The sequence below is a fragment of the Vigna unguiculata genome, chromosome 7 (genome assembly GCF_004118075.2).
Source record: "Vigna unguiculata cultivar IT97K-499-35 chromosome 7, ASM411807v1, whole genome shotgun sequence".
Lineage (NCBI taxonomy): Eukaryota > Viridiplantae > Streptophyta > Magnoliopsida > Fabales > Fabaceae > Vigna > Vigna unguiculata.
In genome coordinates, this window is record NC_040285.1 from 2,078,453 (window position 1) to 2,099,414 (window position 20,962).

Consider the following 20,962-nt stretch of genomic DNA (forward strand, 5'->3'; position numbering starts at 1 on the left):
TGATTTTCTTTTTATTGATGCTACTGTTTTTCATTTCTAGTTTAAGCAAATTTGAGTTGTCAATCAATATTAATAGAGGATATTTTGTAATTGATAATGTCAGAATTATTTTTTTATCAATGATTAAATGTTATTTTCGGAAAATGCTCATTAGGGTTTGAAGGGAATATCTTATATCAATGTCTAAAAGACAATCATAGCACACATATAAGTAAAGATTTGTCAGAGAAAGAACAATCCTTTATCACGTGGCATCACTAGCTAAGACGTTCAGGATCCTTCAACCTAGTCTAAAAGAGATACTTAAAGATTTAAACAATGAACATTTTAAACTTAAATTTTTTTCTTTGAAAAAAGGCGAAAAATTAGAAATAAGTGATATGTGCATGCTCAAATTTTCATGGCGTGATTACTTTCTATGTTGTTTTTTATATGAATTTAGTATGATAGTAATTTGTTCCACTACTATTATTGATGTGGTTTTAATTTGTCCCATTGTTTTTAAAATGCTTTATTAGGTCCATCTTTTTTCTAGAACGTATTAATGTGGTGCCTTTTGGCTGATTGACCACGATACCGTTGAGTTGCATAAGACGGAAGTGGTGATATAACATAGATCGGTGTTGACGTGTGCTTAAAACTAATTTTACTTGGTGGATTTGCGTTCTTCTGAACTACTTTTCACCCTTTATCTCTTTGGTGTTGTGGTTTGCGTCAAGTTTCGCAAGAACTGCGATGAAATGTCTCCTCATTGGAAGTGACTATGACGATATAAGAAATAGTGTTGTTGATGAGCTCAATGTTGCTAATGGAGAATATGCCATTAAATTTGCATAAACATTGTCATATATATAAACAATTACCCATTAATTAAAATTATCTTATAAACTATAAAATCATAGAGACAATCACTATATATAAAGTTAGATTTGTGAAAAGAAAATGGGATTTTTACTACACTTTGATTAATAGAAGAGTGCATTATTAACATTTTCTTACATGATCACAATTTTTTTCACTCTCTTCCTTGACTAAATTATAAAAAAAAAAGTTTGTAAAGAGTAAAAAGGTGAAGATGTAGAGATGTATAGTGTTCAAGTGTTGATTATGTTCAAGTGAAAGAGCTTCTGGATGAAAAAAAAAAAAAAAAGAGTCGATTTTATAGCCATTTACAATGAGATGTATAGTGTAGGATAAATTTTTCTGGGTTAGTTAAAAATAATTTGTAAAATTTAAAAAGATGATTTAGAAAACATGATCCGTCCAATAGATAGTTAAAAGAGGGGAAAGTTTAAAATATAAAAGCAAAGATGATACAGAAAGAGCATTTAACAAAGTCGAATCAACATTCATGATGTCCACTCAAAATTCCCATTACAGCTTCCATTATGAAGCAGGTTTGGTTGAAAGGTATTTGGGGAAGGGGAAATTTTGTGATCTCAAGCAAGGGCGAAAAAACCCTTGAAGAAACCAGCACTCGCAATCTTTCTCTACATCAAAGAAAAGCACAAATTTGGTAACAATCGACTAATAAAACTATGGGCTAAAAAGAAGTTGCTGAAGGAAGCTTATTGTTCAGTGAATTCCTCAACGGCCACCTTCTTGTAGTTCAAATTTCCTTTTAGAAAATTGAAAACCTCAAGGATTTACTTGCCGCAAACAAGTTGTACTCCTCCATCACAGTCGTCTCGTTTTCATTGTGAACTTGATCTACACAACTCTTTGTGTTGAAATCTCCTACATTGTCGCCGTCATTTGAAGATGCATTAGCCAATTTATGACTACTTGAAAGGTCTGCAGGGCCACCAAAATGAAACAGGGAGAAACCAGTGTCTTGTGAGTTACCAGAATTACCATTCATTGCTGCTTTTTGTGAAACCCTTCCCACTGCAGATAGATTAAGATGTTCTTGCATCATCGATGTTGGCTTAGACATTCGAATCGCCGCTTCCTCATTATTTAAGCCTTTAGCTCTGGCAACTGCCTGATAAACTGGAACAGAAACAGGGTTAAATAAGGGTGTTGGTTGCTGTAAGCCACCATATTGCAAGCAGAATCTTGGATCTTCGTTTAAGCCGTATCCAAAAGGGCCACTATATAAGTAGGGGTTTGGGTGCGGGATAGGCACCAACCCATTTGTGGGAGCAGCTGGCCATGAAACTGGATTGTGATGGTAATAGCCCACTGCCGAAGGAGTCTGAAACACTGGAAATTGTATGTTTTGGTTTGGCACTGGAGGGAGCATGCTTTGAGATTGAGAACACACATTAAGAGGGGAAAAACAATTATCAAAATTATGGGCCATTCTAACCACAGGATTCCCCAATACATCACCTCTTGCTGCATCCAAGGATGGACCAAATGCTGACATGCTGGTCAAGCCCTCATCATTTGCATTATGAATTTTCTCCATTCCAGCTTCATGAGAACCAGACAATCCATTGTCAATGCAGGTTGAACTTTCTCTTACTTCATATTGTTGGCTGGCATCTTCTGAATCAGATGTTGAGGATTCTGTATTCTCACGGTTTGAAGAGGTGGTATTGTTATCACCCTCACTTAGGCATGATGAACAGTTATCAGAACTAGAAGTGCTACCTTGATTGGGATCAGAAGAATTATTCAAAGAAGACCCACCCATCAGAGATGTTCCAGGTTCCTCAGACGTAATTTCGGTGGAACTGCAAGATCCTCCAGCTTCAGCATCAAGATCATTCTGATAGCCTTCATCCACTCCGCTTCTTTTCAAACTACAATCCACATAATCAACTTCACCTGTACCACCAATTTCATCGATAGATGACCTTACCATATCGAACTGAAATACTTGACCTGTGGACCCCAGAGTAACATTAGAGTCTGAATTACTACGAGCATACTTCTTGTGGGACTCCATAGGCTCCCAAACTTTCTTTGAGTGAGGCAAATCCCTACTAGAATAGTTCCCAGAGATGACCCTGCTTTTGGTTCTTCCATTACTCTCGGACATGAAGTCTACATGATTATACTTGCTACCACGGTAAAATTGCTTAGATGAATCTACTGTGGATTCAGACTTACTAACAAGTTTTGTCTCCCAACTAACCCTATTCATTCTATTATTACAACTGCATGAATGAAAATCATATCTGTCGTTCACCCAGCTGTTGGAACTATAAAACCTCTCACTACACTTATGGCCAATATTTCGACCATTGGATTTTGCAGCACTTATTCTAGATTGCCTGTTCAATCCATTGACTCCTCTGAAATGCATCCCAAAATTATCTTCACAGTGTACTGGCTCTGATCTTCCAACCACCACACCATTTTCTGAAACAACTGTATTAGAGCGTCTGTCAGACCACTTTGTTGTCGGATCCAGTCGAAATTCTTTCCTATATCTAAGTCTTTGACAATAAAACTTTGATTGCTCAACGGTAGAAGTATCATTCCTGTCTTGTGCAGTTGCAATATCTCCATCACAATCATCGTAAGAGTGGTGTTGCACATTTTCAATGTCGCCCTCACAGTCATCGTAAGAGCAGTCTTGTACTCTCAAATTACTACCCTCTCGAGTGAAGTCTTCATCTTGGATTTTAGGATAATCATCCCCTGTTACAATGAGTGAATTACTGCCTATAATAGAATTATTTTGCTCTACATCAGCAGCAGGAGACAATTCTTCCTTTGAGAGTTCAGGAGATCCAGGAACATCAATTGATTCAGAATACTTCCTTTCTGGATCTTTCTCCTTTCCTTTAAGTCTTTCCTTTCTCCTAAGTTTTTTCTCCCTGTCTTTTGTCCTTTTCCTCTCCTTTCGTTCTTCTTCTTCACGTTTTTCCTTTTCTTCTTCTTCAAGAAGTTTCATCTGCAAAGATATTGTGTGTTTACGATTTTGGAAGTAAAAATCTCAAAATGTAGTTCAGTTTATCAAAGCCTGTTCCTAATAAAAGCATAATAATTAAGACCTGTTTTTCTAATGTAATGATTTCTTTGCATGCTACATGAACTCGTTCTTCCAGCAGTTTCAAAGCAAGACAAACGAATATGCTGTGTGCATTTTGACGTGCTGTTCCTTCTCTGAAAGCCTTTTCAACCTGAAAGGATAAGCCCTGGTTAGCAATTAAACAAGATAGACAGAAACACACACATACAGCACATGTTTGACAACCAAAGTCACCGCAAATTGCAAAATAATCCAAACAACCAAAGAATATACTTTCACAGTTCCAAATAGCCTTCTCGGGTAGACTGCTAAATTTCAAGCATTGCCATCACAGATTTTAAACCCAAGATCCCTCAAAACCCTACCACACATCCTTTCGTTGTAATTAATTAATCTAAACATTTATCTCATTAAATGGCAAGTTCATTTTCTATATTTAGAGTTGGGGTACCAAATTATCTCCATGGGAAATTTAGCCAAACAATACTTATGCACAGCAAAGCAAAATCAATGGGACTTCAACGTTCACTATTCCACAATTCTCCACTTCTACCGGGAGTTATAGAAGAAAATCTCCGGAACATTAACTAGTGAATACTCAAATTTTCTGTCACTATATACGTTTGTTACTTAAGCTAAAATATCAGACCATAAAATTAAGAAGAAAAGAAAACATTGTGTATGGAAAGCATTAACTTTTTTTCCACGTTATGGAGACAAAAAGATAAGAGTCCAATAGTAAGTTAAACACACTTAACACCATCCTATTACTCCACCAATACAGACATTTCATTCATTTGTCATATTGACTTCTAATTCCCCCCACCTCCCTGCACCAATCATACTATTATGTGCCAGACGACTAAAAACACCATATTATCCTTAAGTAATTAATATAAAGATATCACAAGCAGGAGAAATCAAGACAGACTATTAAGCAGCAACAATAAAGCAAAACATGCCTGCTCTTTAAATATAACAGTAGCGGCATCTAGAAGAAATTCTCGAGCAAGTTCAGGACTCTTTGCATGTTTTTGGGGTCGGGAGCATTCTCCATCAAGCTCGTTTCCATCTTCATCAATGAGATCGTCATCCTAGAGACAAATGTTGCATAATTAACAAATGAACTTTGACACAATCCCTCATACATGATTTTAAAATGAGCTTCCCTAGTGAATCCTTAATTACCTCTTCTTCTTCTGCCTCTTCGGCATGTTCAAAAAATCTTCTAATACTTTCCCCTTTTGTAATTGTAACATAGCCATCCCCAACAATAAGCCTGCAATGTACACACCTTTGACCCTTTAAGGCATGAGCTTTAACAGAATGTTCAGTACAGCGTCCATCTAGCTTCCATGCTCGGAGGGTGATGAAGCATGCACTCAAACCACCAAGATCTAGGCCACTAACTTGTACACATCCATTCATTCCAACATTTTCAAATTCCAAAATGTCAGATTTTCCTTCAGTTGTCCCCACAGCCCACTCAAAGTGATGATACAATCCCACAGTATCAGCAAATGTCTGGCGCCAATCAGCTTGAATTGAGTCATCAGATACCTGACAAGAACAAATGTATTGAGTTTAGCCCTCAAATAACTTGAAAACTAACATTTTCAAAAGAATGTCGGTATAAACTCTCATTGAAATCCCAAATATAACAGAATTCACGACACATAAATATAGAAGTCTCACCTCGTACTGAAAAGCAGTATCAGCAACACAAAACCAGTTAGTGCATCGAGGTTCTCTTCGCATGCGCTTCAATTCTTTTAGTTCCTTAAATTCTCGAATAACATTTCTTCTACAATCTCTGCAAAATCTCTTGCTATCAAACCTGCCAGACAGAGAGTAACCTTTTAGTCAAATCTAATATATGACTTGCTACACAGACAAAGCCCTAAAGCATGCATCATAAATAGCTTAAAATAAACTCAATCCAGGATTAAGGAAGCATTGCTAATATGTATTTTAATTAGTATGAGAGAACAGATGGGAAAGAGCTCACTCAAGAATAAAAATTTTATTTTTTTCTAAGTCTAATAGCATGAAGAACCCATGAGGTGACAAGTTTTCTAAGGAATTATTAATATTCTGATTAAATTATGGATGTCGAAGACAGGTTATTAGGAAAAAAAGAAATCCACTCATTCGTATGCACGTAGTCAACTTAGGTATGAGGAACAATGGAAGAAAGGCATGAATTCCGAACTGATTGGTCATAGAAACACTAACATCATGATGAAAAGTTGGTTAGAATTATAAGAATTCAGGAAGAGTAGGAAGTTTAGACATACAAGAGAGACGGTGCAAAAAGGCTGTTAGATGACACACTATCCTGGCCTACACGTCAACTTATACTAAAACTAGAGGAATATTACAAGCATATTTTGTCATCCAAGCTCCAATATATTCTAAAGAATCAATCCCCAATTAATCCCCCTTGATTTTAAGGTCAAGGTTTCCTCACCTAACCCACTAGAGTTTACTTAATACTTTTCTAGATTTGTAAGTGTTTAACAAAGTCACATTTCTTACCCAATCACTCATTTATACAGTCCAGAAAATCCCTAGAATCCAACTGAATACCTTCAGTTATATCATAAATGATGGCTTTCCTTAAAACAATCTAAATCATTCTTCATTGAGAGTTCTTGAAGTCAAGCTCAAAATTCTAGCTTGCACTATAATCATTGGCGGTAATGGCTTCATTTTACAATTGTCTATTGACTAATCTGTCCTAATCAAGATTCAGGACAAAACCTTCAAATGGAGACAGGCTTAGATAACTAATGAAACACTGATCCAGCCACTGGCTGCCCCCTTGATGGTGAGCTCGAGGACCAATTTGATCTAAGCTTCTAATCTATCCTAACTCAACTCCATGTCTGGGATAGTGTTTCACAATTCAACCTTTTAACATCTAGCAGACAGCTAATCCGTTACAAATCAATTGCGTACCAATGGCAAGAATTTCTTCCCCGAATTTTCGGGCGAACACAATATTTGATTGTGATGAAGATGCCATGTTCAGGATATTTAAGCCCTTTCTGATGCATGTATCATATTTTCATCACTTGTATCTCACTTCCAACTGTATCACTACCTCTAATACAAGAATTTTTACTATTAATCCACTGATAACAAGCTATCACTTATCTAAGTCTAACACAGAATGAGGAGTAAACAAAAACACCTGTACATTAGTCTCTCGATAAAATCCTCTTCCTTCATCCTTAGAAGAGATTGCCTTGTCTCATCTCCTAGTGCTGCCCAAAAATCCACTAGTGTATCACATGAGAGTCTGGCAGTGTGCAAGGCACATGTTTCCCTTGTCCCATGCCCTCTACCATAACTCACAATTCCTTGGCTTATCCAACCACGGCCGCCCCCACCACACGCGTCCGGATAAAGAAGTTCTCTTTCCCGCTCCCTAGCCCGTGCTCCATCAAATACCTAATGAAGAAAAGTTAATCTACCAGATAGGGAAAAGGACTGCATGAGAACAAAATACAAAGTAACAACACTTACAATTTGCAGTCCTTTCAGAGACTTTGAATACAAGTAGCAGTCCAGGAGTGTTAGTGCACCCTCACGCGTTGTGGTCAAACCACCCCAAGGATGGACACTTGGATCTTGGATTTCATCCTGGACCACATTACAGATGGATGATCCACCATTGTTTTGATTTTTCAAACCTCCAGCTCTGCTACAAGGAAAATGAACGACTGCTCCCTCTTGCTGCAAAGATTTCCCATATGTAATAATCTGTAGAAATCCTTCAAGAAGTAACCCATTGCACCTGGAGCAGTACATATTTTTTCGTGCATGCTCAAAAAGGGTTTGCTTGTCTATCCTCAAGAGCTCCAGCCGAGCTTGCGGTGACAGCTCACACCAAAACTACATCACAAGAAAGCAAAAACACATCCAGATCATTACAAATTGCAATTTAACCCTAAAATAAAATAAAGAAAATAAAACTGATAACATGCACAAAAAATCCTCAGGCCAAATTCCCTCTTTAATTAAGGTCGTGTTTGAATAAATTTCTCCATGAGAATTTCTGTTAAGAAAAAACAAGAAAGTAAAATTGAGTTCCTCTCATAAGTACAAATGAACTTGTGTAAGAAACTCAATTCTTTCTACCTTCTCCGATGAATAAGTTAAAAGAAATTATCAAAACAAGAGTATCTAGTTCTAGTGGACACTCATTGCTTCCTCCCTTTGTTCCCACAATTTCAGTGATTGCGTACACTCATTCATACGTCATTTCATCAGTTTAAAAAGTATCAGGAATCTCAACCACGGCCAAGCCAATGCATGTTTACAAAGTGGCACATATTAGAATATTGCTCAACTCGAAACATCAAACACAAGTAACATAACATCATTTTAATTTTTTTATATACCTCCACAAAGCAAAGAGACGCTCACACACAGTGATGTGAATAAAGAATCAAAACAAATTTCCACTCGTCAAACACCAACAACCGAATCAGAAAAAACAAAACAATTGCATCCAACAGTCATAACACATCCCAACCCCAAAAAAATAAATTCAATCACCGAAATGTTTCGCCCGCAAGATCCAATACACGGTCTAGCCATTCCCCATTAACAACACCACACTCACAACTCAACCAATATCAAAACAGTGATCCAGCACCAATTAACAAAACAAACAAAAACCTCGAAACCAATTAAAAAGAACATTAACATAAAAATAAAATAAAATAAAAATTGGATCCAGTACCTTGAGGAGTTGATTGTAGCCAACATCGTCTCGATTCTTCGACCAGAATCCATTCGCACAGAATTGGTGATTCCCGTTCGGTAACGCAGGCATTTTCCCGTTCAGACTCTACAAGATTCATCCACTAACCACGCTCTCATTCCCTTAGGATCCGACCTGGTCGATTGAATTTCGTTTATCCGAAACGGATTAACAATTCACAGATCGAGGGAGAGCGAATTGGAAGAGATTTAGAGAGAGAGGGGGTTATGGTTGATGATGATTGTGACCACGATGATGATGATGATGGTGATGAGATTTGGTGTTATGTGAGACCTGTGTTTGTGCTGTGTCATGTGTGTATATGTGTGTGAGATATATATATATATATATACACATATATATATATATATATATATATAAATATATATAAAAATTGTAGAGAAAGAGAGAAGAAACACACTTGGAGGAGGATGAGAATTGCAAAACGGTAATGGTAATGAAATGAATGAAAGTGTGGTGTGGTACCAATAGCACTAGGCTTCACACCTTTAAAACTTAACCAGGCCTCTTTCTTTGCTTTCTTCATTCACTTCTCATACAAAACAAATGCCACCAAATCTCAATTAATATTAATTATAATATAATACTGTTATAATTTTTTTTTTCTATCCTAAGATATTTATTATTATTGTGTCAAAATGAATGTATTTTCTTTAGCATTAAACTATATATTATTGTTTTTCCATGGAAGCGACAAGGTTAACCTAATGGCACGATTCTAGTAGGTTGGAAAAGATTTTTAGGTTAAAGAATAATAGTCAGTTTTATTTATCTAACAATTATTTGTAGTTTTTATATTGCTTGTAAAATAACTTAGGTAAAAGAAAGTAAATCAATTAAAAAAAGAAGAAGGATCTAGAAAGTAAATTTTAGATAAGTTATATTTTGTGCCAATATAAAATATTTAATCTTAATTCTTTTCTCCATTTTAAATTCAATTTTGTGTCTATTTATTATTTTCAAAAAAATCATCATATTAACAAATCTTACAAATGAGTGTCAACAAGTGATATGTAATTTCTACCTGTTTGAAGAAGATGGAACTTATATTGATTTGATAGATAATTTTATTTACAAAGGTGACAACAATGTGAACTTGGTAATGGTAAAGTATGATATGTTAGAAGAGAATTGTCTTCATTTACTAAAACTAGAGGGAGATAGACCTTGTATATATATCCACCTCAACATATAAAATCAATGTTGTCGAATAACAATGATTTTGTGATGTTTTGGTTCTCTAAAGTCATGGTCATTTGATCATGAGTATAGAAGATTGTTTATTAGAATGGGTTTAGTAGCATTAAAAATGGATTATAACATGTCTATTTAGTTACTGTGTGTTTGTCGTTATAGTAGAACACACCTAATAGTTAAATTATATACCTCTATGTGAACTCCTAGATGATGTTTATTTTAATTGTTTAAACATTTTTTCTATTGTATCAGTACTATATCATGTATCTGAAGAACATTGTACAGTATATGTTCTTTGTGTATAGAATCTTCAATAGCTCAGCTCTTTCTTGTGTTCTTGTGTTTCTTTTCAAGACATGACCACCAAGTTTTATATTGAGAAATTCTCTGATGAGAATGACTTCAAATTATAGAAAATCAAGATGAAAGTTATCTTGATACAACAAGGATGTATTGCAATGACAAAGGGGGTAGACGAACATGTGAACATTTTTTTCTCAGAAGAAGAAAATTTACATGATCAACAAACCCATAAGTGATATAATTATATGTCTTGGAGATAAGGCATTTAGGAAAGTTGCAAAAGAGAAGAGTATTGAATCAATAATGTGGAAGAAACTTGAATCATTGCATATGACAAAATCTTTTGCACATAGACTTTGTTTGAAATAGTAGTTATATTATTTTAGAAGGACATAGCAAAGCACAATGGTGGACCAACTAATATGTTTTAATAAGATTTCTGATGGTCTTGAAAACATTTAGATGATGTTAGATAGAGATCAGGTTTTATTGTTTCTTAATGTTTTGCACTAGATGTTTGAGCATTTTAAAGACATCTTATCGTTAGGGTTTTAAAAGTTTCAAGGTTATAAGACATATGAAAATGGGCCAAGTTTAATTGTCTCAATGTCAAAGAATAATAAAACAAGGGGAACAAGAAGGAAGAAGTCCAAACATTCATCAAACAATATGGTAGAAAAGAGGTATCAGTGTGTTACAATTTTCATAAGAGACGTCACTACAAGAAAGATTACATGTAAAAGGAAAGAAATGAAAGGTAAAGGAATTTCCGTTTTCAAAGAGAATATGCAAATGTTGTAGTTACATATGATAATTACGAGTCTGCTAAAGTGTTGGTAACCTCATTTTTATATATACATGAGTTGGTCACAAACTTAGGTTACACTTACCACATGTGTCATATAAAATAGGTATTTGATCCTTTAAAACTAAAAGAAGTGTAGGGTATGAAGTTTATCAGAATGAAAATGTTTTGCAACCAAGAGATGTTATTGTAAGATGTGAGGTATCCTTTAGAACTTAAAAAAAAAAATTGTTGTCTATTATAGTAAGTTTAATATATTGGATTTGATAACTAAGATTGAAAATTGTACTAAAAATAATTTAAAAGGACCATCTATAATTATTGAGGGTTGACAGGGAATAGTTTTTACATTCCAGATGGTGGAGTTGTGTAATCAAAACATGTTAAGAGAAAATAATATAGAGAAGTTGGAGTTTTTTTATCAATGCATATTAGGAAAGTCTCATAGGTTAGCTTGAAGTTGTACATATATGTATAATAATATAATATATTGTTCGAATATGTTCATGCAAATCTTGGAATCTAACACAAGCTTAGACTTTGAGTGAAAAGTTTTATTTCCTTAATATCACAAATGATTACTGAACAAGAGTATGGATTTATATATTGAAAAGTAGGACATAAGCTTTTCACGTATTTAAGCAATGGCATAAGTAATCAAGAATTAGTAGGAAACCAAACTTAAAGTGCTTACACTTAACAATGAATTGAATTTTGTATTATATAAGGAAAAAAGAAAAAGATGCATAAAACGATTTCTAATACACCTCAACAAAATGGTCTTCATTAAAGGATAAATATAACTATTTTGAAGGAGTAAGATATAGGTTAATCCTTTTAGGGTGAAGCTAAAAATATTGTCATGTATTGGATAGATAGGTATCCATCATTTGCTTTAAATTTTAAAACTCTCATGTAGATGTGAAGTGGAATGCAATGGTTTATGCTAATTTTAAGATGTTGGCTTCATCAACATTTGCACATCTTAAGAATGATAAATTGGAAGCATGAATAAATAATTGTACCTTCATTGGATATGTTGAAGGAATGTAAAGATATAAGTTGTGGAGGTTGAAACCTAGATAATTTAGATATTTCATAAGTAGAGATACCACATTAATAAAACTCAAATGACTATAATGTGTAAAAATCTAGAGAAAAACAAAAAGAAAACTCAAATTGAAGTGAAGTCTCCTAGCTATGGATTGGATCATCTAAAGGAGTTAAATGACACTGAAAAGGTTTAAACATACAAACTTGAGCTTCAACTATCAATTTACACTTGATGAGGAGAGATGATGGTAAAACCAACAAAAAAGTTTGTTTATCTCATTTGATATATCTTTAGTACAGTTGGAGAGATAAAAGGTTCAAAACGTAATAACTTTAGAGATAATGTTGTTCTTATTTTTGTATGTAGACAATATCCTTATAGTCAACTAGTATAAAGTTGAGATAAAATGACTAAAAGATTAAGCTATAAACAAAAAATGTAAGTATTGTGAAACAAATAATTGGAATTCTAGTCGTTCAAATAGATTGAAATTAAGATTAGTTAATACTACACTAAACTAAATTGTTATAAAATAAATGAACTTTTTTTAAAAGCTAAATTGCACCATTTTCTAGTTTAGTATTTAAATTTTAACTATACTTATAATAAAACTAGTTAACCATAACCAAACTAACTTCAATTTATTACATTAAAAAAATTCACTCTTTCATACCAACTTAAATAATGCTATGCATATGTATTTATAGAGTATTTGATAAGATTAAAATTCAAACATTGTTTGAAGGTCAACATTTCTATTGGCAAATAGGGGGTTTCCTAGTACATGTCCAAGTACTTATTACTTCTTGGGTTGTAATTGCTATCTTATTGGTTTCAGCCATTCTAGTTATTCTAAATCTGCAAACCATTCCCACTTTCGGTCAGAATTTATTTGAATATGTTCTTGAATTCATTCGAGACGTGAGCAAAACTTATATTGGAGAAGAATATGGTCCGTGGATTCCTTTTATTGGAACTTTGTTTCTATTTATTTTTGTTTCTAATTGGTCAAGAGCTCTTTTACCTTGGAAAATCATACATTTGTTTAAGAATAAAGAAGCATGAGTTCTTTTATTGTTTAGAGTTTAAGATAGAGAATTGTAATCTTTTAACTTTAAAATCTTAATCATTTTATGAAGAGCACAAAAATCATATACTAAAATGTGTCAGTATTAAAATTATATAATGGTCTATCATCTAGCTAACTAAAACACTTTATTATTATTATCTAGCACATCTAATGACTAGATTGTCTACCTTTTATAAACTTTCACACGATGTTTATTCATAATCTTATTTGTTTTGATGAATTTTTTGTTCTTATATATGAAGTCATGCTAAACTTTTTACAATACATAATAATACATGTATGTCATTTGTGTATATAGTCTTCTATAACTAAGTAGTTTCTTCCTTTTTTTCTTACATTTCAATTTTATACTTTTGAACCCAATAGGTTTAATTTTAGTGAGGCAAAAAAAAAAAAAACCTTCTTATTTTTTTTTCTTTTTTATGTTACATGATAGAGAATAAAAAAGAAAATATATATAGATAAGTGAGAGATAAGTCCTCCTATTCGTCTCTACTCATATTTTTGTCTACCTCGATAACTTATAAATAATTTCTTTCTATTATATTCTAGAAGATGAAGCAACATTACTAACATTAGTGACATGTAATTTTTGTCTTCTATAAATAGAACTTTTATCAATCCTCTATCTTCTATAAACTCTATTATAAACATTAATTAGGAATTGAAAATATTCACTATTAACTCAATGTTTATTATTGTGCTTACTTCAATATTGTTATCACAACTAGGTTTTCTATTATTTTATTTCCATGAAAAAGAGAAACATATAATATACACACCCTATTCTCTACGGTATCATGGATTCATACAAGTTAATACCCTAGATTTTCTTTAAGAAAAGTAAATAATTTAAACATAAGATTCTTCTCTCTGATTTATAGTATGACTTGAACATATCAAATATCAAATATGGATGTTATTATTCAATATTCAACATATAAGCTAAATCTTCTACCTTATATATTGGTTATGTTAATTGAAAATTTTAATTTATAAGTTAAACATTTTACATATATAGACCAGTTAAACTTATTAATGATGTATAATCTAAGTTCAACTAGAATTTTATTTATCTATATTCATTATATATAAAAAAAAATTATTGGTTGGTTTTCTTAAGAAAATAATGTAATATATTGCCATATATGTATACATAAAAACATAAGGATTTATTTGATTACTTGATGACTAAGTTTTCCTATAAGATATGAAAATTTTAGTGGAAATAAATTTTAAATTATAAAAAATATAAAATTATAAATCTTTATTATTTTTCTTTATTATATTGTATATTGAGTTTAAAATAATTAGTTTATATTAGTGTGTATATTTATTAGTAGGTAAATAAAATTAGAAAAATATTTTTAATTTTTGAATACATTGTTATATAATATATTTTATTGGTATATATATATATATATATATATATATATATATATATATATATATATATATATATATATATATATATATATATATATATATATATATATATATATATATATATATATATATCAGTAGTTTATGTAGTATTTATATAGATAAACATATACCTATTTCATTAGTATAAGTTAGAAATTGTTTTAATACTTAAAATCTAAATATAATTTCACAATTATATATCGATTTTAACTATAATGTTGTAATATATTTTTTAAATACATAAATTATTAATTATTTACTTTTTAAATGATGAATTTTTTATTAAATTAAATATTAATATGATAAATAGTAAAACCTAATGCACAAACTTGATCAAAATTTTAGTTTATAGAAAAAGTTAATGCTTCAAAATTCGGTCTTAGGATCATATGACTTATCTATAGACCTGTATCCATCTACAACTTTTTTAAAAGTTATAAATTGTTTGATAAAAACAAGAGAAAATGTTCTTTGGTTTTGCAAAACTACTCCTTGTAAAAAAAAAAAAAAGTAACAAGTTGTATATTTATTTTTTGTCAAAACAATTATTAGAGTAGGTAGAATGAATATTTCTATGGAGAGATGTGGCATTCTAATTCAAAGATCTTTTATTGAATTTTAATTCTCAGCAGGTCCACAAAAACTGCATTCATTTTACAAAAGAATTTCTACACATTACATACTCTTACTTCCTTCTGATTGAACCTCCATGTATTTTTATAAAATTTATTTTTTATTACGGTTACATGGCTATTAAATTTATTCATTAAATTAATTTTTAGCATTAAATATATTTTTAAATGAACATGTGAAAGTCTTAAATTTAAACCTCTTACATTGGGAAAAGGAAGATGAACTCACACAAAGCTGTCAGAATATCTTTTTATAACATCTTTTTATTCATTATATATTCTAAAATGTTTATCTCTCTTTTCAACATAAATGCAATAATTTAATTTAAAAGTTGTAATAGTTTTAAGAAAGAAATAACGCTAATATTTATCAAGCCGTTGTATATTTTAAAAGATTTTGTATTTACTTTAAAGTTTATAATATTAATTTAATTTATATATATATATATATATATATATATGTATATTTCTTATCATGTTTAATAGTTCTACGTTGCATAATTGTCAACGCATAAGGTGGTTTAAATATCTTTTTTTTTTTCTATATTTTGATATGCATCTTAAAGAAAAATTGTGACAAAACTTCACACTTCAAAACAGATAATACCTCCAAGATACGGTGGTTGATCCTAACGATATTGTCGGTTGAAACATTAACAAATTCTCCTACATATTCAATAATTTCACATCATTAAGATCAATAAAAATATAAAATGTAAAATATTAATTAATTAATTATTTTTCTGCATTTATTTTCATGTTAATGTTATCATCAAATCTTCAATATGATTTTTTTTTATTACGAAGAGAATATTGGTTTTGATAACATTGGGTTCATTATTTTGGAATTAAGGTAACCAAATTTTTTTATTTTGTAAAAAATTATTATAAAAAAAACTAACAGTATTTTAAATTTTAAATGGAAATATATTAAAGGTATCTTAAATTTTAAATAAACTTAATAAAATTGAATTAAAATAACTAAATTCTTGTATTTTTAAAGTTAAAAACTAAATTGGAGAAAGATTTTAAAAATAAACTAATTTTAATTTTTAATTAAAATTAAAGAATAAAAAATTAATTTAATTATAATTTTTAATATATGATAAATATTAATATTTAACTTATTTTAATGTCCCTAATCGTGAATTTATTTGAGTTAAATTTCTTTTAAGTCTCTAAACTTTGATATGGAATTATAATTAGTATATTTGCGAAACATTGATATATTTTAGTTCAAACTTACAAAATTAATGAATATATTATTAATCCAAATATGTTAAATTTTTTGACGTGTCAGAAACTATGTATATTAATATTTGAATTATTTACATCGTTTAACACATTTTTGTTTCTGTGTCAAATAAAAAACACATCCCACATGTCAAAAGAAAAAAAAGACTATATTTATTCGTGGTTAAAATGTGGAAAAAAAATATATCAAAATTTTAAACATTATTTTCATATTAAAATTTGAAGACTAAAATCATATTTAACAAAAGAAAAAAGAAAAAGGAGATTTTAATATTTCGAAATATCTGCTACTAAATTATTAATTATAATGTAGGTGACATTTTTCAACTAGATATAGATATATTATATCTTTTATTTTTGTTTAAAAAATTCATTAAAAATCAATAGGAAATGCACAAATTTTATCTTTACTAACATGAATAACCTCTTTTTTGTGATTTTTAATAGAATCGCATATGAAAAACGAACACTAAACCATGTGATTGAAATAAATATATATTTATATAAATTTTTTTCCTTATAAATCTTATAAATATAATATGACGGTTAAATTTAAGTATGATTATGCACTATTAACGTAAATTATTTTATTTTATTAATAACATAGTGGTTGATATAAATTTTAAAATAATTGGAAAAATAAAAGTAAAAAGTAACTGATATGAATAGTGGTGTGTGATTAATATAAAAAATTATGTACGTTGTCATTACATAGTTTATGTATTAATATTCTCTGTTTTTCAAATTTCATAATAAATATGGATGTATTTTGAAATCAATGCATTACATAATATCCATTAAATATTCAATTAATTATTAAAACAATAAAAATTTAAAAACTCTTAAAATCTCATTTATTACTTATAAATAATTTTATATCATCATTTAATTATAAGTAAAAACATTTAAACTCTAATTTATTTTATGTCATCACTTATTATCATAGTTAAATTATGAATAATAACTTTTATAGGATTGTAAATGTAAGACCCTAGAAAATGGCGTTTTAAAAGTGATAGTGGTTTAAAAATAGTGAGACTCGATTATTTTAATATTAAAAGGTTTTAGTATAAATAGAATTGTTATAAACGAGTTTCATTATTTTAAAACACACCATCTCTCTAGAAACCACTTTTCTAGAGTTCTCTGACTTCTCTCTAGAGGTTCTGTCTCTCTGGTCATCTGATTGAAGAACCGAGACCGTAGGATTGATCCTCTCGTCGAGCTCTTCAAATTGGACCGATCAGTTTCTCCGTTCGCGTAAGTTGAGTTTTCACTCTTTATTTTAGTCTTTTTCTGTTTTCTGTTGCATGCAGGCCCTCTTCCGCTTACATGCGACGTTTTAATCATCAGTATGAGTCTCTGTTGATCAGTGATCATAACGGTATGTCCTGATCGTTCTTGTGATGTTTCTATGTGTAGATAGAGCATCCTGTGGAGTTAGAGGTGTTGACGTTTTTAAGGCGTTGATGTTTATAAAGTTGTCTAAACAAGATAACAGGTAAGGGAAGCTAACTGTTTTACTTGAATTTCGTATAGAAATCATTCTGATGACTTTGAATTGCATGATTGATTGTTGTATGAGTGCTTGAACTGTGTAATTGAGTGTATGCTTGGATTGTGCTAGATTTCTTTACTGTTGCATGTGAGAACAGATTGGGAATCTGGTATTTTCGCCTAAGCGAGCAGCTCTCGCCTGAGCGAAAACACCAGAAATTCATCTCCTATTTCTGCGCGAGATCTCGCCTAGGCGAGCCAGTCTCGCTTGAGCGAGAGTCACTCTCGTCTAAGCGAGACAGCTTAGCCTGAGCGAGAATTCGCCCAGAGTTTGGGTTGTTCTCTGTTTCGAGCCTCGCTTAGGCGAGAATGACTCGCTTAAGCGAGAGAGCCCTTTTCGCCTGGGCGAGACCTTCTAGCTTGGGCGAGAACCTCTGCAACTGAGTGTTATTTCTCTGTTTCTAATGGATGAAGCTATGTTTAAATGTTAAAATGTGAACTTAGTTATGATATGCATGAATTGTTATGACTGGTAATATGTGGAGTGAAATTGCATGAAGTTGGAATATGAGAAGATGTGGTTGAATTAGGATTTCAAGGGAAATTCTAAGAGGAATGTTTTAGTGTATGTAAGGACATAAGGACTCCGTATGGGTTGGTATCCTGAAACTCCAATAATCATTCACGCTCAGATAGAGCATAATGGATTATGTCGTGAGGAGTAGCAGGAGGTCCTAGTCTTTGGACTTGATCAAGTCTTAGACGCGAAGGGGACTTACCCTGTGAGCGGTCGGGTGATAACTCCTTGTGTCCAACTCTGCAGAGTTTGGGAACCGTCACAGGTGCAAGCCACCCAGAGATCCAATGTCGCTTATATAATCCGGATATCGAGTCTAGAGTAATATATTTGCATTGTGGTTGTGGTGGTCTATGTGATTCTTGTGAAAATGAGAAAGATTGCATGATTTCTGTTTATAATTGAACTGTATGATTCTTTTAATCAGATTAGCTTACCCTTGTTTGTTGTGTGTTTGTCTCGTGTTGTACGTTTTCCTTTTGCGATGATCACCTATTCGGTGGGAGCAGATGCGGTTGCAGTGTCAAAGGCACTTCTGGAGGATGAAGAGCCATCGTGTTAGTGTTGAAGAGGAGGTTTGCAGTGGGAGCTTTAGCAGTGGTCACTAGTATAGAGTTTATTAGTTTAGTTTAAGTGTATAAGTGATATATTTTTATAGTCATACCTTTTGTAAGACTGTATTAATATATTTGGTACACTGGATTATCTATTTTGGAACTATGATGAAACTCCCTATATTTATTAGTTTTAAGCTGCTGAAATTGGGATGTTACACTAAAAATTATTATTTATACTTTAATTATTATAATAAATACCTGATAAGTACTACCATATAATTAAATGGTAATCAAGTTATATGTAAAGGAATTTTCCTTTTTTATGTTTATATTTGTTTTTTTTAATTTCACTTATATTTTTAAATTAAAATAATTATTTTATCATTTTTATTTTTAAGTTTATGTAAATTTGACCTTTTTTATTGAATTTTTTTGAACTTAATATTTTTTAATTATAAAACTACTTTCAAAATAAATAAAAAACCTTTTACAATAATTTTTTTTAAAATTATTTATCTATATAATAATAGTAATTTTATTATATAAAGATATATGCATGTTTTTACCCTCGTCTTTTTTTATGATAATAAAGAATAATAAAATTATTATTCTTATTATTATAATTGTAAAAATAAATATAGATAATTTTTTAATTTTTTAAAATTGGAAAAGGAAAATATACGTCAAAATGAGAATCCCTCTTTATAGAATGATATAATTATAATAAAATTTTATATATATATATATATATATATATATATATATATATATATATATATATATATATATATTATAAATTTTGGTGAAAACACATTTTTCCAATTTTACTCTTAAGTATTTGTTTTAATTATTATTTTTTTAATTTAATAGTTTTTTTTCTTCTTATTTGACCTTTTTTAAAATTTAATCATTTTTAAAAGTAAAATATTATTTATTTTGAAGATAGTTTCATAATTTAAAAAAAATAGTTGAATTTAAAAAAATATCAAACAACAAAAAGGTTAAATTGAAATAAAATTAAAGATAAAAGTTATAAAATAATTATTTTAATTAAAAACATATATATTTAAAAGGTAAATTAAAAAGCAAACATAAACATAAAAAAGAAAAATCCTTTATATATACCTATAGATTACTATGAATTTTATTTAGATTATGAATATCAGATATTTATTATCATAATTAAAGCATAAATAATAGTTCTTACAATGCTATAAAAGTTATTGTTCATAATTTAACTATGATAATAAATGATCATAAAAATAAATTAGCGTTTAAATGTTTTTACTTATAATCAAATGATGATATAAAATTATTTATAAGTAATAAATGAGATTTTAATAGCTTTTAAGATTTATTGTTTTAATAATTAATTAAATATTTAATGGATATTATGTAATGCATTGATTTCAAAATACATTAATATTTATTATAAAATTTGAAAAAGGTAGAGTATTAATACATAAACTATGTAATGACAACGTAAATAATTTTTTATATTAATCACAAACCACCATTCATATTAGTTACTTTTTACTTTATTTTTCCAATTATTTTAAATTTTATATCAACCACTATTTTATTATAAATAAAATACTTTACATTAATAGTTCATAATCATTCTTAACTTTAGGATTTATAAGGAAAATATATATATATATATATATATATATATATATATATATATATATATATATATATATATATATATATATATATATATATATATATAATCACATGGTTTAATGTTGGTTTTTCATGTGATTCTATTAAAAATCACAAAGAAGAGGTTATTCATGTCAGTAAGGATAAAATTTGTGCATTTCCTTTTACATTATCATAAATTAA

The 20,962-nt window shown here is 30.1% G+C and overlaps 1 protein-coding gene across 2 annotated transcripts; it reads right to left on the minus strand.

Annotated features, from left to right (window-relative positions):
• Positions 1-1,299: 1,299 nt before the first annotated feature.
• Positions 1,300-9,039, minus strand: LOC114190853. Of its 2 annotated transcripts, none has more exons than XM_028079905.1 (8): positions 8,682-9,039; positions 7,460-7,828; positions 7,131-7,384; positions 5,624-5,765; positions 5,117-5,488; positions 4,891-5,022; positions 3,951-4,079; positions 1,300-3,850 (listed from the first exon to the last, which is right to left on the minus strand). In XM_028079905.1, the coding sequence occupies exons 1-8, from the start codon at positions 8,772-8,774 to the stop codon at positions 1,622-1,624; spliced, it is 3,720 nt and encodes a 1,239-aa protein (XP_027935706.1). In that variant the 5' UTR covers positions 8,775-9,039; the 3' UTR covers positions 1,300-1,621. The 2 variants fall into 2 exon arrangements, with proteins under 2 accessions (XP_027935706.1, XP_027935705.1); XM_028079904.1 differs by having other exon boundaries at positions 7,125-7,384; positions 8,682-9,038.
• Positions 9,040-20,962: the final 11,923 nt, after the last annotated feature.

Coding starts and splice junctions, on each gene's coding strand:
- LOC114190853 (XM_028079904.1), bottom strand. CDS start 8,774: ATGCCTGCGTTACCGAACGGGAATCACCAATTCTGTGCGAATGGATTC. Junction 7,829..8,681: donor GCTACAATCAACTCCTCAAG/GTACTGGATCCA, acceptor CTTGTGATGTAG/TTTTGGTGTGAGCTGTCACC. Junction 4,080..4,890: donor CTGTTATATTTAAAGAGCAG/GCATGTTTTGCT, acceptor TTATCCTTTCAG/GTTGAAAAGGCTTTCAGAGA.